A 27,664-nucleotide genomic window follows, 5' to 3' on the forward strand; every position below is an offset into this window, starting at 1 on the left:
CTGAGCTATAAACAAGAGAGACTGAGGCACCCTAATTTCCTTAAGATACAAGAGTATTTAATTCAGTCAATAAGTCAGTACAAAACCTTGTTACATTTGGTCACCTTGAAACTGCCCATTCACAGATGGTTTTGAAGCGTGGTTGCATATATTTCTGGAGGTCTCTATTCAAAGTCAAATAAATAATACATATACTTTGTTTTATTTTGAGGTAGATGCTGGGTTTCAACTCATCTGTGCCATTAGAGAGAAGTGGATGTCAAAACATACCTGTGGGGAGCACAGTCTAATTGAAATGCTTCAACTCACCTGAGTGGGGCAATGCTGAGACAGTTGCTTGAGCCACATATTGTATATATTCCAGACGCAATTCTTATCATTTGTAAGGCACAGAGAGTTAAATTTGACATAACTGACTAAAGCCAAGATTGTGGTTTGAAAAATGTTGAACTATTTCCTCCAAAGAAGACAAAATAAAATGAAAGAAAACAGAGACATGTTACTTTTCTTTACTTGTGACACAATAAATGAGGAAGGTTTGTTCATGTCCCTCCACGGAGAGGTCCAAGGCATTATCAATAAAGCCAAGATGAAGCAGTCACTACATATCAAGCACAGAGAAAGATTTAATGTACAGAGATAAAGGTTTTGCATCCACGAGTTTATACCCCAATGAGAAGGTTGATGAAGTCTACACATTTAGTTGGCTACTTCCACACTAGTTAGTTTTCAAAGCGATATCGGCATTACACACTAATTATCTCACATGAACACGTTGAAAAAAATGTCACAGCTGGCCCACAGATGACATGAGGTTCCAGCGAGAGCAAAAAGTTTACTCACAGCTCTGAAGCTGTTTTTCTAGTCGTAGAAAATTGCAATATATCTCATCAGGAAGTCAACATTTACCTAAGCAAAAAGGGATTATCTTTTAATGTAGATGGGCCAAAAATATGGCCTAAAGATTCAACGCGAAAACCCGCTAGTGTGGATGTTGCCTATACCTGGACTGGTGAGTACGAACACCAGCGACGTTAGTTAAACTTCACATGTAAGGTTGGTCTCCGAGGGAACTACAGCAGTCAGATTATTGTAGGAGAGTAAAAAGGACATAACTTCTTATAGGCAATGGAAAAATAAAAGGTTTTATAAAATGGAAATACACAGATAAATGAATTTAAAAACTACAACTACGTATATTTTCTCAGCTCAAGACTTAACCCAACCAAAACCAGCTTTGCTAACATTTCAACTTCTCTGTTAGTCTCGTAATTAGTATGCAAGAATAAAATATAGTCTTGATGCCTTCGTAATGTGACAGGTACAACCCTTGTAAAATATTTTCAAGCTCTGTCCAAACACCATCAGCCCAACAGAGAGAATGACTACTCGTAAACTAAAACGCTTGTTTGTGAAACACACAAAGAACATTGGGAGTCACTGATGCTACTTTACAGGAGATGGGACGCTTGTCTGTTATTGCCAAAGACAACTAAAGTGCATGCTGCGTTTACCCACTAACACAATGGCTTGTACAGTAATCCATAAACATACATTAATATATTACTTAAACCTATAATGCTTCTAGAGTTTGCAGCACAATGAGTCAGCATCGTATACTAAGTATACTTTTTTTCTTTCTAACAAAGTGCTGGAAGTATCCCAAATCTAAAAAATAAAAAATATTTCATCAAAGCTGGAAAAAAGATGACATCACCATTTTGTGAGCTGCGGGGATGAGAAAATAAACACACTAAATTGAACAGAAATGATTTGAAATTTCCTTTGATGAAAATACTCTCATTCATTTGAAAATAGTGGTTCAATAGTCCTGATATTTGGCACTTCTGTAAGCTTTCCCCATGTGCTTAAAGCATAGAGTGAAGAACTGAATTTCACAGACGGACAGGAGTCCGACTTCGAGACACGACTAGAATGTTTTTCTTTTTGTTTTTGTCATGAGAACTAGTTATTTTCCTCATCACCAAATACACTGGTGAGCTTTTCCAGACAATAATGCCAAACTTTGTCATGTTAATGCCATTTTCACTAGGTTAGTGTCAACAGAGGTGATGGTGGTAAGTTTAGCGCCACTCCCTGAACGCAAACATTATTACAGTAAATCCATCGTGTACTATATTTTGAAGGGCCACACCAACAACACGCCAGAAAGTTAAAGCAACACCTCAGATCTTGCTTATTAATGAGCAGTGGTTCTGACTGACCCTAAGATGTCAAGATAGTCACAGACCGCATGACATTCTCGGTTTGTCACATCGGACAAGATTTTCACTCTGCGTATTTACAGAAGGACTTTTGATACTATTGTGCCTGAGGGCAGCAGAGAGGTGTCGGCTCTGATAACAACTTTTGGGTATATAAGAGTGGTTACTTAACTTTTGCCAAGGACCAGGAATACCATATGATCCCTTTTTAAAATGGAAAACCTCAAGTTCTACACCATTTTTAATCAAGATATCTGTTTTAGCTTGATCCCAGAGACGATTGTACAAGACTTGGGTGTTACTTATGTGAGAATTTTTCCACGTTGTCTTCTGACTTCTTCTAGCTATCAAAGTCATGTTTGCTCAACAGACTACATGCTGTAATCCTCTAAGTGGGATGTTGCTAAATTGTTAATGGTAGATTAAGGAGATAAGGCATTCAGGAGTTTAAACTGCCATCTTCATGAATAATAATAAAGATGCGGAAGATGAAGAACAAACAACTTAAGGGGTCTCAGTGGCTATTAGATAATAACAGAATACGAAATCATAATAAAATGGAAATCTTGTAAAAGTAAGTAAGAGTGTGGAGTACATTCAACATTTAGCTGCACTGTGAGCACAGAAAGCTTCACCATTTCTTGAGACGTCATTTGATGCAAGTCAATGGGATAAAACGCAAAAAAAATATTCTACCGATATGAATATTGTTATTGAATCATTTAAATTCTAGTGTAAACATGAATCAATGTAACTGCCACATTGCCCAACAGAGTCCACGACTAATGGAATGTTTGTTGTTTATTTATCATTTTAGCGGTAAAAGTAAAAAAAAAATAAACTTAAGATTTTAAGAAGTGACAGGAATGGTAGGAAGGAGTTAAGTCAGATGGTGACTTTTACTGTTGTCTTAAAGAAAAACTTTTGAAGTGAAAAGCAAGTGAAGCAAATATGCCAACTCCCTTGTTTTTCTGTTGAGACCAGTGATAATGAAGGTTTTTGGGTGATCGCAACCTTCTGGGGCATTCACACATTACATCACACATAGTGAAACCTTACACCGGGTGTATTTGATCATGAGGAAAATGTTGGAATACCTTAGCGAGTGAGCTAACTGTGTGCGCGTACATTTCTCCATCGCTGGATAAAGGCCTTTATTTCTTCGGAACAGAAGGCAGCCCAGAACATGACTCATATGACTGTTCATATTCATCACAACATCACTGCCTTATGGCCTCTAAATGACCCACCTAACAATGAGTCAGTTGTACATGTTTTGTCTTCAGGACACTGAGAACAGAGCTGAGCGATGAGCTATAGTTTGTCCAGAAACTAGTTTGAGGTGTTGGGCTTCTGTCTGGAAGCTGATGTCACTCCTTGACGTTCAGCTCATTCCCGGAGGGAGAAATATTCGTGAGAGCTGCTTAGGACTGGTCAGTTACTGGACGACTGATATACAATTAATAACGGCTTTTCGACTTGTTTTTCGCTTGAATTTTTAAGAAAGTAATGTTTATTTCAATCTAACATTTAATAGCAACAAACACTAAACGTCTATTTTAGGAGAATAGTAGAATATAAATTGATTTTTCACTCCAGCCTCAATTTTGACAGTAACTGAGCAACTAACACCGAGCAGATGATATACTGTACATACTGAACACTATTTATCAGATCCAGTTTGGGCTAGCTCTGTCAAAAGAGCTTGCTTCACTCTAAAATCAGAACTTGTACTGGCCTGCTGGAAACAAGTTCACACTCACTCATGTTATCGATCAACGAGTGGGTTATTTAGGGGTCATAAAGCAGTGACTTTGTATAACAACTAAAGCAGAAAATACTGTTATGTACAGATCATAAAAATATAACAACACCCAAGACCAATCCGGCCTTTGATATCCTAACATTAACTCCTGGCAGCAAATCATAGGGCATTGGTTTCTATGAGCGGTGACTTTCTTTGGTTACAAACGTAAGGGTCAAAAACATAAGCGTCTTCCTCCTTAGTTATGCTCCCTGGGTGATGTCGAGGATTGTGGCCACTTTATTTAGTTCCTCGTGTTTAAAATAAATATAAGAGTAAAATAAAAATAAACAATTTGCCTCATCGTTTATCTTTTTTTTTCAAAAATAGGCCCTTGTATCCTCAACCATAAAAAATTGCATACCAGAAGAAGACGATGGTCAACGTCAAGATAAATGGCGGTCAAGGCAACAGGGAGGTTCAATACATCTTTATAAACTGAGGTGTTCTCCAGAAAGATGTTCATGTTCTGCTCAGACTAATGGTCCCTCTATATGGATTTTTAAAGGGAGGTTCAGTGAGTGTAAAAAATCTGTGTGCTATGAATGCTCTTAGGATGTTGTTTAAATATCATAGGGCCCAATAGAGATCTCCGCCACATACAGAATCCTGTATGCAACACTGTTGGTCCTGCCATAAAATCTCTCGCTAGGGTTGGGGGATATTCAAGAGATTGATTTTTTTAAAGTCATCCAAATAATTATTTGTAGAGATTTGTGCTTAAACCATGGCCCAGCCCTGCGGTGGTGACATGGCGACTGGTGGTTCTTTACTGTACGAGCAAGTTTTCCGCCTGTTGGTGAAACTTATAGAGGAAATCATTTTCTGCTTTCTTCAGATGAGCCAAGGTCATGACCTCTGATGCAATAACAGCTGTCATTAGACACACACTAAGTCTTATGGATCTTAAAGTCCATGTTACTGCATAATTGTGTCAATGTTTGATATAAAAATCACTGCATATACGACCCACGTCAGGTAATTATCTCACTTGACTTAGTATTGTGATCTGGAGAACAACTTCCAGACACTCTGAGAAGGTCTTCTGTGGAGAGTGTTTGCCCGTCCTGCCCCACGGCGGGTTCTGTTCAGGACAGGCTGACAGCTGAGACTGGCTCCAGTGACACTTCTACCATGGCTAACCAAGAGTAACACTATTATCCTCTAACATGCTGAAGTCTGTGTTACGGGTTTATTCTGATTTCTGACCCCGAAAAACAAGGTGTGCCACTGGTGAATTCCGATAATCGGATGAGGTTGAAAGACTGAACTGCCATCCGTTCAGCTACGCTGCACTGCGGAGGGGACTTCGCATTGTAAGCTGTAGATTCCCTGTCAAGAAAATGAGTTGAAATTAGCTGCCAATTTATTTTGAGAATATTCCTCAAAATCTATCATAAATTCTACAGGGCATATTTGCCTGGAATGCCACTTCTTAGTGAGGTAATGTTTTGTTTTTATTTTAACATGCCTTAGCACTACTGAGTTAAAAACGCAACTCAGAAGTAAGAAAACATCTCATCTACTGCACGCTTCATTGGTGTGCTAATACTTTACATAAGCTATTTCTCTGATGATCAGTGCGTGTCCATGTTATGTCCAGTGTCTTTTCAATGTGGCAGACATTTCTCTATTCTGCACCATGGTATAAGAAGCTCTTCAGTCAACTTTGAAATAGTCTCCTCGAACTGATCTACTTCTCACAAAAGGAAATGTTTTTCATCACGGCTTACGCGCAAAGCTGATAAGTAAACCTAAAACCTTATGTTTTTATTTTCATCCCACTTCCTCTCCTTGCATAAGCTGAAGCCAGTAGTGCCGCACTGTAACACATTCTACCCTTTTCAAGCATTAGCAATGAGTTTGGCATTATGCTCTTAGTCATCTAAAATAAAGCCTGGATTTTAGTGTCAGAATTAGAAGTTAGTCTTTAAGCTTTGCTAAGTTACAGTGAAAGTATCAAATTAGTGACAAACACACACACATATATATATTTACAATTGAATTTCAGAAAAAGACAGACGAAACGTGAAGACGTAAGCTCGACTGCAACAGAAGAAAATGTTTGTTTCGACGACATGTTTGTTGTTTTTTGCAGTTGATGATCGCTTGCTGAAAAGTACCCACCAGAGTTAGAGCACTGGGGTTATATTTGATCTTTGACGCTTCCTTCAATTTCATTTATGATAATTTAAAGTGCCTTCAGTGTTGTGCAGTTTTCGTAACCCAGCTTAGCTTGTTCACGTCACAAAAAGTCATGTATTTACAGAAGGGTGTATGTTTGAGAAGCCACCTGGGGCACTTCAAATTTCCATTCAAAAAGGCGTGTTCCACCTTTCGGTTTCTGAGTTACATCTGCTACACCGGCATCCCCAGCAGGCTCACCACCTTAACACAGCATTTCTGAAGTCATACCATATACATGCAATTCAACCCGGATTGAAGTTCTGCTTAACAAAGTCCAACTCTATGGTCATTAGATGGTTGTTTTTCTGAGGTGGTTTGAAGTGTTTTTAGGAATGGCCACAGCATAGGAAGGTCCACAAGGAGTGGGTCGAACTTCCGAGAGCAAAGTTAGATGTTAACCAGGATATGAGTCAAATTCAATTGAATGAATTGTCGCAGGTTAAGAACATCGAAAGAATTTCAGCATGGGATCTGATTAGATGATTTTCTTTTGGTTCACTACACAGCTACACTTCCTGACCACTGATTTAAATTATTCTTCCAATGAAACATTAAGCAGTCACTCTAAACATGATGATCAAGCGTATTCAAAATTAAGTACCTACTACTGTGAAATTTAAAATAGTATCTTGACTTAAAATCTATCTTAACATTGTCAGTTCTTCTTTTCTCAAAAGAGTTAGTATCGATGTTTGCTTGGTTTCTGTCTCCTGAGGCTAGAAGCTTGCTATATATTTCGGTTTAAGTAAAATTGAGCTGTGTCCATTCCGCTTCCTCTACCCACTCGCCTTCTCTTCTTCCCTGTCACTCGGACACGTGCCTCCCTCCACCAGCCGCCACTAAATGACGTCTGACTCCACCACGCATTGCTCAGCATATTCTTTCACTAGCTCCACCCTCAGGATCTTCTGGCAGAAGTCAGCCATGTCCCTCCACAGCGCGGGCTCCAGGAACATCTGGCACATCACATAGCCATTCAAGGCGTTGGTGTGGCGCTGGAGGTGGCACACAAACTGCTGCCTCACCAGGTCCAGGCTCTTACCAAACATGTCGATGTTCAGATAATACCTAGATGAAGACAGGACTTCTGATTAGTTAACAGGCAACACAGTGGCAAGGTCCTACCTGACAGGATCAAATGAAATTCAAGGGAAATTCTACAATTTGATAAATTATTCTGTGTACTCTTTGTCATTTTAGTTAACACATCAAAACAGAACAAATACAGGTTAGGCTGAATCGCTAAACCTCATGGGATATTTCTTTTTAACTTCATATTTCTTATTGTTCGGGGGAATTAAATGCTCAAGATTTATTTTTCCCACATAGACACAGCAATATTTCCATTAATAAATCTAACTCTTGGCAACTTGTTATTTAAATAAAAAATAAACAAATGCAAAAATGCAAACCCTCAACCTTAATATACTGTCATAAAACATTATGACAGTTAAATTAAGCATGAATAAAAAAGGACAGAGAAAAGTTACCAGTCATCTCCAATTGGAACACGAAAAGGAAAAGTACACAGACTGGCAACGGTGGGCTTTGACTTGTCGTCCACCATCCAGTCTATGTCCTTCTTCATCAGGATGTCCATGTTGTTGGCTAGGAGCTTGTACGGCTGCCAGTCCTGAATGATGGTACCATTCGGAAGGACCCCTTGCATCAGGTCCGTGGTCAGGTAGAGCTGCTGGAGGGCCGAAGGGTCCAGACGCACTGGCAGAGGGGTGGAGGAAGGCTTGGAATTGCCAACCAGACCCAGTTCAGCCAGACGGAGCTTCACATCCTCAGCCTTGAAGCGCACAAGCAGGATCCCCTGTGGACAGAAATATAAGCTTAATAATAAAAAAAAAAATTGGAAAAAGCTTTCTCCAAAATGAAGAAAGCTTTTACTATAGCTTCATGTGAGACATGGTGTCAGATATTTCTGTAACACCGTACTGTATAACAATGGTGTGAAAAAGACATAAATTTCATTCATTCACTACATTTTTTTGGGGTAATACAAGCTACACAGGGATCCAAAGGTGAGGGACGACCTGGACAGGTCACCAGTCCATCCCAGGTCACCCACTCACACCTATGGACAATTTTGAGTTACCAAATTGACCCTTGTATGTTTTTGGACTTTTTTGGGGAACTGAAGTGCCGAGCAAAACCCAATGCATGCACAGGTTGAACAAATGACCTTGGCAGATTTACTCATACTGACATCACATTTGCACCACGAAATTGTGTCGCCATTTGTTTAGTTTGTGTGTCAGCACTTGCATACCTGTTTGGTAATAAGCCGGTACTTTTGGAAGTCCTTGGGCCCAAGTTTGTCATCACGGGTCAAGCGACACACTTTGACATCAGGATACTTGGACTTAACAAGCTCATTGCAAAAGCGGAGCAGGACTCCCGCCACACCTTTGCCTCGCTCCTGCGGGGCCACACGGAGACCTTCCACCAGCATGGTCTCTCCATCGTCTATCACACACACAGACTCCAGAGCAATCTGCAGCAGAGGAAAACAAAATACATACCAGAACAACGTAAATATGTTTAGTCTAACCTGCTCACTTTATACAATGCAAAGAAAAAAACTATTTTGAGTTTGACCAAAAAAGTCGCACGGTCTTTCCAGCAATGACGCACGGTGTCCACCAGAGGTCAACAGTTTTGATAGAAGACCAAAACTTGGCCTGTAATTCATGTGTTTTCCCCTATTTACATTTAGAAACTAGAATTAGACTGGCTTTTTATTAGCGCGAATGCTCAAGAGAGGCTTTCTTGTTTTCAGTCTTGGAAAGTTCTTCACCTCTGTCTAGGTATGATAATTACCAACATTCATGTAGTTTACAGCATAATTTGAGGAAGTTTTTCTTCAATGTTTTCTGTGATTATTTCAGAGGAACTTTTGAGTCAAAATAAATGTTCTATTAATCTCAGTCAAAAGGAGTTCCTCCCTAAATAAACATTTACATTTTATTAAAAATATGTTGGTCCCGTTGCAATGTGGAAGAAAATGCCCATGAAACAATTCTGCAAAGAAGACACAATGTGTTTATGTGGTAGTTTTGCCAAGCTGATGACCTCATTGCTACCTACTGTATTAATGTCTCTGGTCATAAAATTGGTAGGAGAGTGACCAGTGGGAGGTGAGATTTCAAGGAGGGGACGGCAAGTGTAAGAGAAATGAGTCTGCCTGGAACCTCTTGAACACAAGTTCTATCTCAAAATTCTGTTTTCACAGAGCCTTTTCACAGTAATAACGTTGACTGACTGACACAAGCATATTTATAGATCTGGCATCAATGACATGGCATTGGCATTTCAACAATTTTGAGTACCTGCGCCTCTATGAAAGCTGTCAAAGGGGTCAGGGATATTTACTCTCCCCATTTGTGCCAAGGCTGGGTCGCTTGGCTTCCTGTTTTATGAATGACCTGGTTATGATCTTGTAAAGACATATTTAGGCGGAAGTCGGAAGCCACAAGAAGCTTTGTTTGAGGGAGAAGAGTTAGACATTGGGAAAGAAAACCCAACTAACATTCATTTGGGATCCTGAGACAAAATAAATACTAAATACTATGTACGCTGAGGAAAGCTGATTATGGCGAAGAAAGGCAAGTTCCACTTACCACTTTTTCTTGTTTACGAGCCAGAATGACAGTTCGGTTGGTCTCCTGAAGCCAGCTGGTGTATCTGGTGGGCAGGTAGTCAAGACCTCCATAGATATCCTGGCTCATGGCCATGATGTCATCAAAGTCCTCCTCAGTGGCCACAGTAAACTGAAGACCTGCCTGAGACAGGGACTCTGGGAGCTGGGGCAGAATTAGGCTGGTATCGATCTTCATCTTGATATAACTGATGAGATATAAAGTGGAGGAGACGTTATCATAGCAACTTTGAAGAAGTCATCACCGACTTGTCTGCATAGGTGAGCAGATTCCATATTAAGCCAAGTAACTGTGCGTGGTGATAGTGGATGGCAGTGATCACGGCCCCGCTGATCAAATAAAAAGACCATGGTGAAAGCAGAGTGTGTGGCAGCATGTATTTTTATTCAAACGAGGATATGCTCAATGGAGATATTTTCATCAGGTATTCATGTTTTGATGAATTGCTCATCACAAAGACTAGTCTTCATAAAGACTAAAGCTGGAAAACTGGAACACTCGGTGCCAGGTGAACTTCAAAGGCGAAGCAAGACTCCCCTAGGGCCTCTGGGAACATGTGGTTGATCCGCCATCAGCCAACACCACAACATTGGCATCCAGCTATAACAGTCAAGGCAGCCTATGCTATCAGCTCTGATTTAGCTTCTCTGGGATCAGAACAGTTTCACTACTTTGGTGCGCTTGCTTTTTGTCAAGGAGTTACGTCTGCCACATAGATGCTATTTATATTATGTAACTTGAACTTATGAAAGATGGAACAACAATAACATGAAAATAAATCAAATAAAAACCTATATGTGAAACTACTGAGTTTTGCACAAATTGCAAATCTGCATTTGGTGTCAGTAAAGACTTCATAATGTTGATAAACTTGAAGAACGCCCGCATATTAACCTTAGATATTTTTTCTTTTTGTCTACAACAACTATTGACCTAATGAGCTATTTCATAAGTCGTAGGCCTGTAACCTAATAATGAGTGAGCCGCAAGCACACATTTTTATAAACACACACAAAAATAAATGTAACGTATTTACATGTCAATTCAAGTAAATAAGTATAAGAGAATACAGTACTAAATATCCAAAAACTAAAATATAAGAATAGAGATGCAATAGCAAAAGAAACTGAAGAATGAGAGGAAAGAAAATGATGAGAATGAATACAAAAACATGGTGGTTCTTTAAGATGAACTACACACTCTTCAAAGCTTCATTTAAAAAAATAATGTGGCAAAAGTGTAAACACTCCAAAATGCTGTGTAATAAGATTATGTAATAGATTAATGTTTTGACTGAGTTAAAATCACAACAGACACAAGCCGGAGACTGGCATCCATCGTGATCCTGGTCTTTGCCTATAAACCCTCTAAATCCAAACCCTCGCCCTCCTAATCCCGACACTAATGCTCTCAGATACCAAGTCCGCACTGCAAACACGACAAAATATTTGAAAACAGTTTTGCCAACGTGCGACCATAATGATCATGAAGACCTCTGTTCTTTAATCGTTCAGATATTTGCGAAGCATAAAGTCTTGATGGACGGTCAAAACAAAAACCAGCTCCACAGAGCAACAAAGGGCCTTCACTGAATTGTAATCTCACCACTGTGGTGGTGAATGCTCAACACACCAATGATCACATCCAAATTGTAGGGTTATTGTCCATGATCCTGGACCATGCATTAGCTTTCTTTACCATGTTCTTTGATACTGACCACTAGCGGGCACTGGCACTGCTTCACCAAGTCTGGCCCACAAAGGGACAGAGGAGAAAAACTGAAATGATGTTCAGGATGTTGAAGAATGGCAACAGACTCTTCTTCAAAGAAGCAGAGAGTCACGTTGTTGAGCTCTCACCAACACCGTTTCCAACACCTGTTTGTGGTTGCGTGACATCAGCCCTCAGACAAAACAATAACAAAATTTGGCAATAAAGTAGAAGTTTTTAATGAGGATATAAAGCATCCAGACATGATGTCGTTCAGTGTGATCAAATAAAGTAAAATACAAGCATGCAACTTAAGAGGCCATACAAAGAAGGATGATACAGTGATTTGTACAGAACATATTCAAAGTACAACAGTTAATTACATAGTAGCTTAGGCTGGGCAGTACTTTTTACGATTACGGTGGCAAAAACAAATTTCCATCAAGCACAACTGTCATTATGTGCCACACAGGGTCTTGTGAGGGGGGGTCTGCAGCCAAACCTGTGGAAAAAGGACGGTTGTGTGATGATGCAAGAGCATGTGCCCCTTCTACACAGAATAATTGCCTGAAGGTGATGCATATACGGTGATGATGGAGGTATCCGAGTGAAAACTTTACTCAGCCTTCTGTCAAATACCCCTTGCATCCCCCATTTAAATACATTTTTGTGATCCCATAGCAATTAGATCACGCATGACCACTTTCATTTACACTGGCATTAACATGCCTATGCTGTAACCACATAGCAATCTGTTGGCGATCCATTTACAAACCCCTTTAACAAAACGCGCCAAATCCCCTTTATCTGTTGTGACGTTAAAATGCATGGGAGTTGGGAGTTGTGGTATCGTCTGTCTCCAAAAATATCTCTTTGAAAGACATCTTGATTTTGAGATACTGCTTGCTTTTTCTCATCTCCCAAGGACAGAGATCGTGATACAAACAGAAAGGCACACATATTGAGATACACATTCAAAAACTCAGTGTCAGATTATATAGTACGATCTGAATTGATCTGTTCACACACAGCGAATCTAACAAAGGACTAGGAATTAAGATTACGATCAAGATGTACGAGTATGAATTATTTTATCCATAACTTAGTCGGTTTGGGTCTGAAAGTATTTGTAAATTGAATATCTACCACCGGGAGACACAATACCATTTCTTGCAAATGCATTACCAAGAACAATCCTTCATGCTCGAAAAAACCTACCAGTTAGTCCAGAAACAACATGCATTCAAAGTATTCTGAGGTCTCACAAGTGTGAGGGGAGATGTATGATGTGTTGGTGAGCTTTGTTGGGCTTCACGACAAACATGTCCATGTGGCATCTTAGTTTGAGGCTTTACCTTTGAGCAATATTTGAGAGCCTGGTTCAACGTGTCCTGTGCCTGAACATCCCTGCCTTCTTTCACTCAGTTCAGAAGGTGATTTACTTTAGTTCACCAGAGTGCACAGATTGTAGACAGATTCACTCTTCTCTTTGGATCAGTTAGCTAAGCCATGCAACCTTAATCACCGTCATGTGGTTTCAAATTTTCAACTATCTATCCTACACATTTCAGCCACTTTCACTGGAAGTTATGTGGTCAAACGTGAGCCAATGACTATTGGAACAAATAAATAAATGGTGATGCAGGAGAACAAAAATGGGGCAGAATAAACTGCAAATTCAATGCAGTTCTAAAGCAGGTCCTCTACAACACCTGCAAAGCTGTACACGTATATTTAGGCTTTTGTGAATGCATGACTTTTGAAGCACGGTGGACCTTGATAATTATAAACTGTCCAGGGCGGATTAGGAGTCAAACTGAGCATGTCAGATCTGCGCTATTTATGGTTGATCAGCAGAGTAAGGGATGGAAAAGATTGTTCTTCAGGGGATGAAAGCTTAACCAGGCTGAGAATGAAGACCAGCCTGAAGAGATGTTGAAAATGGCAGGAGTCAGCACCTTGTGGTCGGTCTGTCTATTGCTGGTGTTAAAGAGACTAATGAGAGCAGTGAACACGACTTCAAATGGTGTGTGTGAAGAAGGCCTGCAGTGACATTGGCACTCTCTGAGGTAACCAGGTCACAGCCTCATTAGTCAGTGCGGAAAGTCTACAAAAAGGGTACCAGAGACCCTCACTTAGACGATTTTCACGGCTTTTCTGTGTAAAAGAGGCTTTTGGTGTTGAGTATTTGTGTCGCATGTATAATACCTGTTGCCGCAAATACATATAATACCCAGCCCTCAGCTCTAATTAGAGATGTAGCCTACAGTAAATGAAAAGAAAATGGAAAGAAAAATCCAAAATAAAAATAAGAGCCATGCGATGTCCTATTCTGGGTAACTCAGCAAATTCCCAGCAAAGTTAGTTAGGAATTTGTTGCATGACAATTTTCCCTCAAATTTCCATTTCTTATTTTTTCTTCCATTAGCGTGTTTGAGAAAGAGGTGAGATGTGTACTGTAAGCATCCCACAAGAACTTTTCGTAACAACAGCTGCAGGCGCTTTTGCCTCGATCAGACTTGATCAACCTGTTAGTACTTCCACTATTACAACACTGTTATGAACTGTATGTTGTACATGTACATGATGTGTTGGTGAGCTTTGTTGGGCTTCACGACAAACATGTCCATGTGGCATCTTAGTTTGAGGCTTTACCTTTGAGCAATATTTGAGAGCCAGGTTCAACGTGTCCTGTGCCTGAACATCCCTGCCTTCTTTCACTCAGTTCAGAAGGTGATTTACTTTAGTTCACCAGAGTGCACAGATTGTAGACAGATTCACTCTTCTCTTTGGATCAGTTAGCTAAGCCATGCAACCTTAATCACCGTCATGTGGGTTCAAATTTTCAACTATCTATCCTTCACATTTCAGCCACTTTCATTGGAAGTTATGTGGTCAAACGTGAGCCAATGACAATTTTCCCTCAAATTTCCATTTCTTATTTTTTCTTCCATTAGCGTGTTTGAGAAAGAGGTGAGATGTGTACTGTAAGCATCCCACAAGAACTTTTCGTAACAACAGCTGCAGGCGCTTCTGCCTCTATCAGACTTGATCAACCTGTTAGTACTTCCACTATTACAACACTGTTATGAACTGCTACTCAATGACATGATGCACTAAGTGTCAAAAGACAAACGTCAAAGTATTTGGTCAGTGAGGTTATCAAGGATAATGACTGATATTTAAATTCCTCCTGCCCTCATGTCCTAAAAATAAGACTTCACGCTCACCAGTGGTACTGGTCATCAGTGTTGTCGCCCATAGGCAATAGGGACAAACACTCTCATGCAGAGACACGTAAGTTATACTCAAAGATAACCAGCTGCTTAGTTTTTTTTTACTCTGCAAGTCATCCTTCAATGTCGATTTAAAAGCACCTCTGCGATAAAGCAGCTCTCCTCCAACAGATTTTGTGGAAAATAAAAATGTATCTCAAACATGCAGATGCGACATCGAAGCGTATCCCTTGTCAGTCCTCAATTAAGCATCTACTTGGGCAGAACCAGCACTCAATTCCAGTTGAAACACTTATGACTATAACAAGTCTATAGCACATATACAGGTATGCCAGCAATCCTGAAGCCCCTGGTGGAATGGTGACACAGTGACACCTTGAGGCTGAATTGAACTTGCACAGGAAGCAGCAAGAAAAAAACAATTTCATGGGACAAATATTTGAATTTAGACTGTACAGTGCAGAACAGGCTTTGTCAGCCTTGGCCTAGGGGACTGCAAACTGAGATCGCTTTGTTTACAATGCCATCATAACACCCATGGAATTACAGGTCAAAACCATTAGGTATCAGACTGTTGGGACGCTATGTGGTCAATTCTTCTTCCGAAGACAGAAATCTGCTTCACACCACATCAAAGTGTAGCGGAATTTGAGCTGGTATTGGGCGCAGCCTTATATAAAACCTACAGCACACCCTCATAAATCAGACCAGACACTTCCTAACAATCCAACTAGACAGCCACACAGTAATAGATCAAATAACCAGAGACGTTATCATGTAACTCTAGAGCCATAAATGGTGGCGTGAAGACTATATTAGTTTTCCACACTGTATTGACAGTTGGGTGATCTGTATCAGCAGAACTGGATCCAAGCCATCGGCAATCATCAGTCAACACATATCCATGTGTTGCATGATGGCCAATGTGGGAAATGACAGCTGCGAAAACCAAGGTCTGAGAAGCGCAAACAAAGAAAGCAGGATTCCACAGTCAGCCATCACATAAGTACTATGGAAAGAGGAGGAGGGGTTGTGAAGTGAATATTTAATGCTCGTGTGCCAGGACAAATGTCGGCACACTGTCAAGTACTTCCCTCTCGTGTCATTCATGGAGACTGAGAGGCTGAGATGGGTTTTCAGTAATGACAGATGGAGGAAGGTGATGGAAAATTAAGCCAGGGAGAAAGAGCGATCAATAAAGCTAATGCCAAGTCACATCATAAGTGGATTTATAAAATCAAGCCAAAAATATATCTACAAGAATCTTGCACTTGTCAAGAAAGGATGTTTGTAGTTAAGAAATGCTTTGATTATCAAAGCTCTAAAATTGGAGGAAAGGGAAATCCCAAGGGACGACAACCTAAATCAGACTAACACAGAACTGTGTTGAGGCAATCAGAAAAAAACATTTATGGTTGTCAATCTTAAATAACTATGTGGACTCAGCAGAGTCCAGCAGCACTTGGTCCTATTGGTGACCAGGGAATTTTTTAAAAGGCCCGGACAATGACTTTTTTTGCTGATCATTTGCAAGGCGATAATTTTATTGCAGAGAATGAGAAGGCTGTATTTAACCGTGGATGTAACATAAGTCTGAACAAACGTGCCATTCATGCTCAGTGTCACTCGTCATTCCTGCAAAGCAAAAATGCCAAGAGGTGTAATTGGAGGAGCGTTGTGTCACCATCTAGCCTAGGCAGTCACTCTCCACTGAAGTGTACCAAGTACAAGCTTGCAGTGGGTAGTGCCAAAATACATGGTGATGATCGGAGACTTTCTCCAACATTTCAAAGGAAATTTACAAAATAACACGATTAGGCTTTAAAATAGTGTGGAAGCGGATGAGGCCTTAGAAAGGACAGATAATGAAAGCTGAATTATTAAATGGAATCGATCAATCAATAACTGACCCCGAAACAGCTTGAGCTGAGTCATTGCATTTGGCCTTCAGAGAAAGCAACATTGATTCAAACGTGGCTCATCTCTTTTGTAAAAGAGGCAGTCATGTAGAAACTCACATGGTTAAATACTTTTGGGTAACATCGTTGACTGGCCTTGGTAAGTGTAAAGTGAAATGTCAAGGGAAAACACGCAAGATAAGGACTTAACACGAGAATACAATAGCCCCTTATGCTGTTCATGGTCACTACGCTAGGTTCACGCTTCACATTTTCCCAATAAGGCCCAGCTATTGCCTTGTGAGATGGGAGGTGAGCGATGGCTCCCATGTTTGCTCCCAACATTTTGTTTTTCGCTCGTGGATGTATCTAAATATGAGTCCACATCTTATCTGCCATCCCGGATGAGGACCAGGATGTTTGCCTGTGGTGAGGGGCCACGCTGTTATTCTCCCGAGAGAGCAGTTGAACGGAGAAATGCTAGACATGTTCTAAAAATCTATTAGTAGGCCATGTGAGCTGCGGGGGCTTTTGTCGTGAAAACACTGTCTGGTCGCAGCAGCCGTGCACACATAGGGAGCACTGGTACTTTTCCATCATGCTTTGATGCTTTAGGTTGAGCTGTTAGGCTTGGCCCGGACAGTCTGGAACAGCTAGTCACAACCATGCCCTTTAGTTTCTGCATTTCTGTCTGCCATTCTCTCACACACTCACTGATTCAATCTATTCACTTGCTCGTGTACACGCCAAAAGAGAGGCAGGAAGTTCCCCCTTTGGCTGGCAGAGTACCCCAAACAAAATAGAATTTGGCACACTTGCAAAGACCATTGAAGTGAGATCAAATAGCCCAGGGGATTTAAGTGGCCAATGCTCCATTCACCTCTTATTTTGTTGGACTTAGTGTAACATGCCAATGCATTAAAAAGTGTCAGTAGTATGCATTTTGTGTACCTATGACTAAATACATTTCTCACATTTTGATATCTAAGACAGATCTTGGTAGAGCATTCAATTTTGTTTGAATTGTCATCCACATACTGTTGACCTCAACAACAAGGTTGAAGCAGTACAGCTGAATCCGCAAGGTGTGACACCAATCAAAATGAAACGATTGTTTACAAGGCCAAATTCTTCTGTGTGGACACAGGTCTGTCTACAATGACTTTCAACCAAATATGGAGAATGTTTTTGGAGATAGCTCCTTATTTAACATGTGCGAAGGCTAACAAAGCATGGACAGAAATCATTGTAGATAACAGCTTCTCACTTAATAGCTACAGGTAGGTAGCAGCCACAGTGTCATAACAATGAGGTATCAACTCATGCAACTCCAATTTAAAGGATTTCTATGGGTTTCTAAATGGGTTTAGGTGCAGTTTACTTGCAGGCCAGATTATATCTGGTTAGATTACCCTGCCAGCCATCTTTAGTAATGCCCCATGTCTGAACAGAAAGGAAAACTGAGCATATCACTTTTTTGAGCACCTCAATAATACAAAACTAAGAGAAACACACCATGTCTTGGGGAGTTTTTCCTGCTGGTCAACTGTTGAAAACATGGACACCAAAAAGACTCATGTCTCCAGGGGTAGATCCTTGGCTCCAGCGGATTCATGCCTGAGGGCTCCATGCGGACGCAAACACATAAGCATAGCACTCTGGTGCTCGATAGCAGGCTCCCAGTCATTTTTCCCACGCAGTCCTATACATGAAACAAACCATTGACACAGAGGCACCAGAGAATGATTAGTTGGTAAATATGTCCAGAATTCTTTCTTGCTTATAGCCAAAAGAAAAGGAAACAACCATGCCTGATGCTCAGATTAGGATTTTAACTACGGTAGAACACATGAGCTTTAACGCTCAAATTCATTTACGTAAAGCCATGCATATTCCCAATTTATCATGAGTAGCTGAGCGTGAGGAAAAAAACTTGTGAAGTTTCTTTTCTCCATCTTGTTTGCTTTCATTTGACTTCTGATGGTCATTAGTTTATTGTTATTCTTTTTCTTTTTTTTTAGCAGCCAGAAGTTTAAATAGTTGAACTCAGTAAGAATTGATTAGCATGACTAGCATGACACAGATGCGCTGTGTGGAAAAACTGAACCGTCAAAGAAATTCAGAAAAAAATTCTATTGACTTGAAAGCTTTCAAAAATATCAAACATATCAACAAAATATATACAAATATTTATATTTTCAACACATATATTTCAAAACATTATTTACAGTTGTATGTACAGATGTATATGTTGTTGTTTTTTTGCTTTTTTATGTATTTATTAATTTATTTATTTATCACATATTATATTGGTATTATATTAAAAAAATAACAGAAATTAAATCTCAGGCTAAAAGATTCTTGGGAAATGTGTGCCAGCTAAAATATTTTTTTCTGATAAAATAATCACTCTAATTGTAGAAATGGGAGGTCACTAGTTTGTGTTTATATCTATTATAATGTCCTTGAGGAATGATTTATAGACAAACTGTGGCCTTCACATGGGAGATCCATCTGTAACAGCAAATATGCCTCCCAAGGCAGATATTATAAAAGGTGTTATGACACACCATATGATTTATGGGAGCTGATGTGACCTCAGTCGTTTGCCTGTCTCACTGTACCAAGTAATTTGGTATGAAACAGTTTTTTAAGGAAATTAGAGGTTAAATTTAATATTAAAACCCTAATCCAATCCATCTGAGGATCAATATCTTGTATGAGGCAAAAACGTGCCAACCCACTCTATTTTTAAGCTGTATGACAATGCTGCTGCATCATCAAACAATACATGAACCGTCAAGGTAAACATAACGTTTGAACGGTGTTTGAGTGATATGACAATAACTTTATAGCATGCAATAACTCCCCTCAGTTTTTGGAAATTTCATTACAAGTAATGTCGTTTTTGGCGCCATCCAAAGGTTCAAATAAGCAATCGTTAACCATCTCTGGTGCAAGTTAGTTACCAAAAATTCAAATTGTTGATGTCAGTGCCGTTACAGACTTTTTTGTTTGTGAGCTTCTTCGTTTTTACATGAAACTAGAATTGAAGGATTCATTTATTTGTTTTCCATAGTTTCTATACTTCTTGGAGTAATAAAATGAATCCATGAATACATTTACTATGCATCCACACTTGATGCTGTTGGCCAACAGCTCTGACATCACTTTCAGTAATGCATGTGACAAGTCGGTTAAAAAGCTTTCAAGATGGGAAAACTTTTTTTAAAAGACAAAAACACTATTTGATGTGTGAACACTTTATTTTTTTCCCCTTTCTACTGTACAAATGTTTGTTTGATTTTCTGCAATCTGCTTTGTCTCCATTATCTTCTGACATGGATCTAAACAAAAACAGAGGAGAAATATCATTTTTTTAATATAAAACATTAAGCGCACAACATCTCAAAACAACACTGGAGAATGGATGAAAAACATATCCTTAAAAATTGATCTTAATACGTAAATATATATTTTAACATTGAACTAGAATACAGACAAAGTCACTGTATACACCAATACTTCTTAAAATAAATCACCTTGAATTAATTCACACTGACTCACCTTGAATGCCGCTGTGAAGGTCGTGGATCAGCAGCTGATGAAACATTAACCAAACTGATCAAACTTTTGCTCCAGGCACTCACTGAGCGCGCAGTGACGGTTTAAGACGGCCATCTGTATAATTCACGGGTGGGGAGTCGGACACCGACTGCATTATTCAGCGTGGCGCAGCAGTCTTCCGATGAGCTTATGGTTTACAGAAAGACAACACCATTGAAACCACCATGAATCACCTCTTGATCCGTCTCATCTGACGTTCACCGCATCATAAACATGCTGGGTCACAGTGTGTATGCTGATCCTTAACCGCTCGAAAACACATCAGAGATCAATAATGTTGGACGTCTTTGGGGTTAATCACAATAACAATGGAAGCATAAAACCTCACAGTCCCCTTTGATAGCGGCCATAAAGCTCTTGTACAATGTACTATATCTTAAAATGCACTCATTGTTAGCATCAGTTAATTTATTGCGTTTCAGTTGTGTTTTGTTAATGACTAAAATAAAATAATTTATTTGTTCAAAAAAACGTGATGAGCATCCCTCTTCACATCACAAAGGTTTACCAAAATCTACAGAGTAATAGCAACTTAAGCTTAATTCATCTTACAGATAATCCTCTTGAAGTGTTCAATAAAGCCGCTGTTGTTACTTAACATAACAAAAGTAAAATACAACAAAAAAAAAGTTCGCCTCCAAACCACAGTGTTTTTTCTACTGAACTAATGTCTGACTGGTTATAATTCAGCTACTGTCATCTCATAGAAAGGTGACTGCCCCTCTTTTCCCATTAAACACACTAGCGACATTAACATTCTACGCCTTGCAATGCAGTGTTGTGTACAATGATTCATGGCATAGCATTTCTTTGGTTTATTAGCTTTCATGAATAACCTCTTGAGATGCTAAAACATAGATCAAACTGAGGAGCACTGTTTAGACTGCAGATCAAATTGGAGGGGAAATCACAACCCTTTCCTGTCTTTAAGAGCTACATGTTGATTTGTTAGTACACTCGAATGACTGTAATCGTCCATGTTAGTTTAGTTTTGTTGTCTAAATTCTGTCCATCTAATGGGTCAGACCTAAGTAACTAACAACATTGTTCCAGTCCTTTCCCAACAGACCACCACACCATAGCGTGGACACCATAAAAAAAAAATTTGGCCTGCCAATGTTCCAAATAATACCTGTCCAACATTGATTGAGGTCTACACTCACATTGGTTATTGGTTAATGTGTATCATTCCCTTTATCTTCACCACTTTGAGATGGAATTAAAATCAACGTGATGCATTTACCTTTGGTGCATTTGTCACCAAAGTGCTGCAGTGTTCTAGTCATCCCCCGTCATGCACGTGTGCACAGCCGGGGAGAGAAAAGTGTTCATGACGTCTCGTGACTCAGAAATCTTATGGTACATCTGAGGAATTGGTTTGATGTCACCTCATTGCAACTGCTGTGTGTATATATGAAACAAGGGTCGTGGGGGATGTGTGCGGGGGATGGTGGGGGATTATCCATGTGTCATTACACCAGCTGACAGCTGTGGGCGTAATAAATATGATGAAACGGTTAAAAGAAAGCGAGTTTGTGTGACCATTTTCAGGGGGAGGGAAACAGTGGTGGGGTGAAGCATCCCTTCACACATACAAACGCCCTGATTTGACTTTGCAGCAGTTCATCACGAGTTAGGCTGAACAATAAAACTGCTCAGGCAGACAACATTCCCCTGATCTCCTGCGCGTCTCCTACAACACGATGACAAAGCCTCCATCACCTTGTGGCCTGCTCTTGACCTTTAACCCTATTTTATTTAAGAATTTTTTTCCTGGTCTCTTTGTACTTCACCGTCTCCATAATTGAGATATAAACATCCGCTAATACTGTTCATCCATTTTTCTTGGGATTAGAAATCTAGTCCACTGAGCTGATGCATTATTTGATTGTGTCTGGAGCTAAATAAATAAAAGACGTCCACAAACCTCTAAGTCTTGGATTTTAATTCAGCTGACTCATAAAATGCAGCACAACAGTAGCTCTTATCCGGAATCTTAATATAAAACATGCTTAACTGATCCCCCCTCCTCCTCCTCTGCTCCCATCTTTCTACCATCCCCCTTTCTCCTCCTCCTTCTGCTGCATGCGCCCCCTTCTAAATCTGTCCGTCCATACACCTCCCACTTTCGTCCTCCCCCCAGGGCTCCCCTCTGCACTGCAGCACCTATACAGTCATTAATCTCGAAGGTCCTCCAACCACGACACCCTGAGCTTCTGTTGATCAACACTGCATTCGTGACGCAGCCTTTTCTGGAATTAGATTCTTGAAATATGGATAATTCTGTGAAAAATGTGTGAAAAGAAAAGCAGGTCTTCTACATTGATCGTAGGCTTCGTACATTTCTCCAATAATTAACCTTCTTTTCATGAATTTAAAGCATGGCGTGCATTTGAGATCACTTAGGCAGTAAAGAGCAAAAGAGTAGAAGCGACCATTTTGGCTGCAGTTAGCTGGGACAGGATTAAATGGAACTGATTTGCTGGTCAAATTTCAACATCAACTGTGCATGGGTACTCCTCCATCTTAAAGGTTAAATTATGATGTTCTGGCATATCTCAATTTCCCTTTTAATATGATGTACGGCCACAACCTGCGTCCCCATCCCCTAGGAAATTCTCCTAAGGTTAATCAGTTGTGAGAGAAAGAGGAATAAATAAATCAGACACCATGAAACTCTTGTCTTTGTGTACAATAGACTATTTCATTTGGTCAGTGTGTTTGTATTTTAGAAATGTTTAAGTTCATTCATCTATTGACATGCTTATGAATAATGCTTGTTCAGTCGGCGCACTTAAGTTGACATTGTCTGAGCATCTCAGAGGAGTTCTCATTTAATGACACAAGGTTGACAACAGCTTCATAAATTCAATAGTTCAAATTACCCTAGCGACTGCTCTCCCATATCCTGTGTACCCACAACTCCTGTTTGTCAAATGCTGGACAACGGACATATAAATACCATTCATCCTGGTGGCCTAGCACTCCTTGAACAACCAGAGGCAAAGAAACACTTTCCACCTGGAAACAACTCAAAGGTCAAAGCCACTGCTGACATCCCAGTTACATTAGGCAAAGGGCACCTGGGATACATGGTTTACTGCTATAGGCCGAACCAGAAAAGGAAAATTCTTTTGAATACCAGAGACCTCACATGTGCCTCTTTGGTAATTCAGCTTCAACCTTTGTTTTCCCTGACTTCTCCCCTTATGGTTTATGCAGGTGTAAAAATATTTTCATTTCTAGACGAATGGCTGAATGAAAGAAAAAAACCTCAATGCCATCCACAGAAGCTTTCCATTCAGCCTCTTGGCACTTTGATGAAAGCTCTTAGTACTTAAGGTACTTCCTTTTATGGGCCATCGTCATGCCATCTTCCCCGGGGACTGTCTGCTTATGACCCTTGTTTCCCCTGCAGAATACATGACACTCGCCGTGCTGTGAGTAGTAGTTCGGAATCTCTGTTGGGAACACGAGTTGCTTGCAGGAGTTGCCTCAATCATCAGTACTTTGCCATGTGAGCTTGCTCCCAGTCTGTTGGTCCCAGCTCTTACTAAATTTTTGACCATTAGAGCTCATCCACAGCTCCCAGGAACAGTACTGCCAAGGTTATGTTGCAGATTGATGAGAGTTTTCAGGTTTTAATAACGTCTTCTTCTGGGAAATAATTCTTTCATTTGCTGTTTTCTCATCAGCCATTGAATATAATCGGATGCTGTCTCTGGCATTCCAGTAATAACAACCATTACTCTGCTCGGTTCTTTGCTTCAGGATCAATTAAAAGTATGACTGTCGGGATGCAGGACGGACAGACGGTTAATGTATTGACGGATGGTTGTTTTTCCCCCCTTCCAGGATCGGTTCAGTAATGGTTCCTTACAATCATTTTGAATTCCTAACTGGCAAAAGTCATCAAATCAAAACCAATACATCGTATCTCTTTCACTGAATGGTTTTGTCTTCTACATATTTCTAGATCTCTTTCCCTCCCTGCAGCAGCAACAGACTACACACATAAAGTGCCATGTGAAATGCATAACTGCAGGTATCAATAATTAAACACTCAAAGTGAATTTAAGTGAATACGGTCGGTGATATAAATATTAATAATTTGGAAAAACAATTGCATTTGACCGGCCTCAGACACATCGGACAGATAAAACACATTAAAATATAACTAAGAAAATAATGAAAAAACAACATCATGGCACAGGTAGATAGCGGTTCTTTTAGGATGCAAAGGTATCCTGGTTTTGAAAAACTGCCAAACATGCCTTTAATGAATAAAATCAGTTTATGGGAAAAAATGTGCACAACTTGGCCCATCAAAACGCCCTAGCACCGTCCTCCATTTTGAGCACTCCAGTGCAATGTAGGGTGTCCCATTTCTATTAAAGATGAAGGGAAGGCGGCCATCTGGAACACATTCACAAGGAAAGGCCAATCATAAATTCCACTTACCATGTTGCAACTGACGACAGTTAAAGCATAAATTCAAGCATCTATTTCAATTGTGTTTTATCAACTTTCCTGCTGGAAAGAAGCATAAGGCTTCTACTGAATATGCCAGTAATGGGTTCCATACTGTAAGCATGATGGAAGGATACTTGAAAGAAACACTAGCAGGGCAACGTGAAATTTCCACACGTGTAACACCTTGTGAGGAAACAAATATTGCTACTGCTACTGCATTGTGCCACTAATAATACTTTAATATAAAACATAAATAGCTGCTGTGCAGGGAAAGAGGGATCATAGTGAGGTACACTCGACTAGATTACACTGCGATTACAGGTTTATTAAATGTAATATTCATAGCACATTTGTGATTATGACACAGACGATTCACTGTGTTATTTCAAAAGATCTAATCTCTAAACTATATTATTACCAAAACAACAATAAACAACTGCCCCCTCTATTCTGCAGGTGCTGTCCAAGTCTTGTTCTTCAGGTCTTTGGAGCTGAAGCCGAAACAACCATTAGACAATTAGGAGTACTTTGAGAAGAGTGGTCGAGTTACAGGGAAGGTAATGGGATCCGGACAGATCAGTCTGTAGTGGGTGTCTCACTCATGTTGGAAAGATTGGCCGGGAATGCATTAGTAATTTAGATCAAATCAGCTAGAGTTTTGTTTTTTTTTCTTGAGGCATGATGATGATGTTTACGGTTAATGGTTGAGGCACATGTACAGTTTCGGGGCCAATCTAACACCGTCAATACATTCTTGGAACGCAAGGCTACAAAATGACATACTTTGAGAGAATAACATCAGGTGTTTATCTACCAATCTGAATTCATAATTGTATCACCAACATAACTCTCTCTGCATTTTTGCTTAACGGGTTAGATTTGAACAGATATAGCAGGGTCACTGGTTCACACAAAGAATGAACTGCTAATGTAGCAACACCAGAGACAGATAACAGACATGTCAACAAATGTTTCAACAAGTACTTGTGGTAAAATCTAAATCGTAAGCATTTCTTCCAAGTTGCTTTCAAATCCAACCATTTGCCTTCATACCTTTATGATGTAAAGTTCAAGTTCTTTAATTTCATAACAAGCCCTCTCTCATAAACGCTGTGAGCGGTAGCAACTTAAAAAAGCTTCTATAAGATTTTCACCTGCACCTCCTAACCGCTTCTTTCTAGCTAAAATATTGATTGTTCTCTTACCAGGTCAATTTCTCCCGCTATGTTCTGTCCTTCAGAGTAGTCATCTCAAAGTATTTCAGTGGATAGTGTTGGCGTGTTACAAGTAAACTTGCCTGAGAGAATATACTAATATTATTTTCACATCATGACTGAGCTATATTTCAGAAAACGTTTCACACATTCTTTGTTTAGTGTCCGATGTAAAAGAAAAGCCCTTTTCAAAGGGAGTTTTGGTGCAGGCCAGCGCGATATGCTATCTCCCATCCTCTTGATATTCAATATTTGATTTAGTATGACTCACACTAGATGAATATACCTAAAGGGAAATACATTTAATAAATCAATAGCTCAACAAAACATTTAACATGATCCTCAATCATTCTGCATCAATGTGCATGCACTTTTACATTTTCACTTACGTTTTTTTCCCTTCAATTAGCAAATGCATATTTCGCATACAGTGACGGCATGAATGTAAAAATAAAGGATAGGAAGGAGGGAAAGTTCTGTTCAAGGAAGCAAGTCTGGAGCCTTCTAATCTTGATAAGACTGTTAATGGCTCTTCAATTGGATGACAATGTCTGCTAATGGTAAACAATCAATGGACGCTTGTACAACAGAGAGAGTCAGAGGATGTTTTAGCGCGCACGTGTCTTGTTGCAGTTGAACATATTCAAGGTCGGGATGAGTCATAGTGGAAGGTGTTCGAGGCTAGTCTGCGGTGAGCATTTATGGAAAACTGGTTTTACTAAAGGGGTGGGTCTAGAAACCCCAATCACTTAACACTTAAGTAACCCATTCTCACATACTGGTGGTAGTAGTGTGCCATGCAGCGCAGGAGTGGAGTTAAGCTTACTTGGGGACACATCGACACTAACTGAAACAAAGCTGAATTTTCATTTACAGGCCGACCACAAGGTGACCACTTTTGGAGACCCCAGGTCTCTTGTTTTGCCTGTACGGCTAGCAACTAAAATTACAGATAGTTAATGGGAAACCTGGTCTCAGACCATTGACCAATATTAGAGGCTTTTTGTTTAGATTAAAGCACTGTTTCCCGGGCCCGGCGTCCACATCCAGACTCAACTGCAGCTCCAGGAACAGTGGTAGAAAGAACCAAGAAAGCAAAGTTATCATCAAAAAATGAAGTATAATTATATTGGCGGCACATTCAGAGCATCGCTTACTTTGCAAATGTCGCTTATAGACCAGTCAATGTTGAGGGGCTCTCGATAGTCTGGAAATGATAGTAGTTCTTCTTTGATTCATGTATGTTTGGGTAACCATGACTGGTCACTGGGCAACAATCTAAGGAAACTCTGGAGTCGACACATTGTGTGGTCAAACAAGTATGAGGGCTATTTACCAAGGGCCAGATTACAGATTGATCAGCCTACTATATGTTAAAGGACACAATGTGGGCTAATGTTGACTTTTCAATACGAGTTATCTTTATCTGAAAAGACTCAGACTGGCCAGTGTAATATATGGGCTAAAGGCGTTTACAGTGAATATGTGTTCTTCTTCTCGCCTCGTCTAGAATCTTAAATGTAGATTCATATTTGATTATCAAAAACAATGTTCATTCAAGATGTAATCTGATTGAAGACGAACCCGCATTCAAAACCCATTTTGATATTTTTGCATTTTAT

The 27,664-nt window shown here is 39.9% G+C and overlaps 1 protein-coding gene across 4 annotated transcripts in view; it reads right to left on the bottom strand.

Moving 5' to 3' along the window:
- Nucleotides 1-35: 35 nt before the first annotated feature.
- The window catches only part of nat16 (N-acetyltransferase 16), a 30,205-nt gene continuing 2,576 nt past the window's right edge, over nucleotides 36-27,664 (bottom strand). Inside the window, exons 2-7 of one of the 4 annotated variants that reach the window (XM_053858844.1) lie at nucleotides 20,296-20,481; nucleotides 18,244-18,430; nucleotides 9,846-10,071; nucleotides 8,495-8,719; nucleotides 7,707-8,035; nucleotides 36-7,284 (exon numbers count right to left, since the gene is read on the bottom strand). In XM_053858844.1, coding sequence (XP_053714819.1) covers nucleotides 7,056-7,284; nucleotides 7,707-8,035; nucleotides 8,495-8,719; nucleotides 9,846-10,071; nucleotides 18,244-18,287 — 1,053 coding nt within the window. In that variant the 5' untranslated portion in view covers nucleotides 18,288-18,430; nucleotides 20,296-20,481 and the 3' untranslated portion in view covers nucleotides 36-7,055. Of the gene's footprint in view, nucleotides 7,285-7,706; nucleotides 8,036-8,494; nucleotides 8,720-9,845; nucleotides 10,072-11,601; nucleotides 15,503-18,243; nucleotides 18,431-20,295; nucleotides 20,482-27,664 lie in introns of those variants that run through there. The other 3 variants (XM_053858845.1, XM_053858847.1, XM_053858846.1) reach the window with 3 other exon arrangements.

Source organism: Synchiropus splendidus, chromosome 3, assembly GCF_027744825.2.
Source record: "Synchiropus splendidus isolate RoL2022-P1 chromosome 3, RoL_Sspl_1.0, whole genome shotgun sequence".
NCBI classification, from domain to species: domain Eukaryota; kingdom Metazoa; phylum Chordata; class Actinopteri; order Syngnathiformes; family Callionymidae; genus Synchiropus; species Synchiropus splendidus.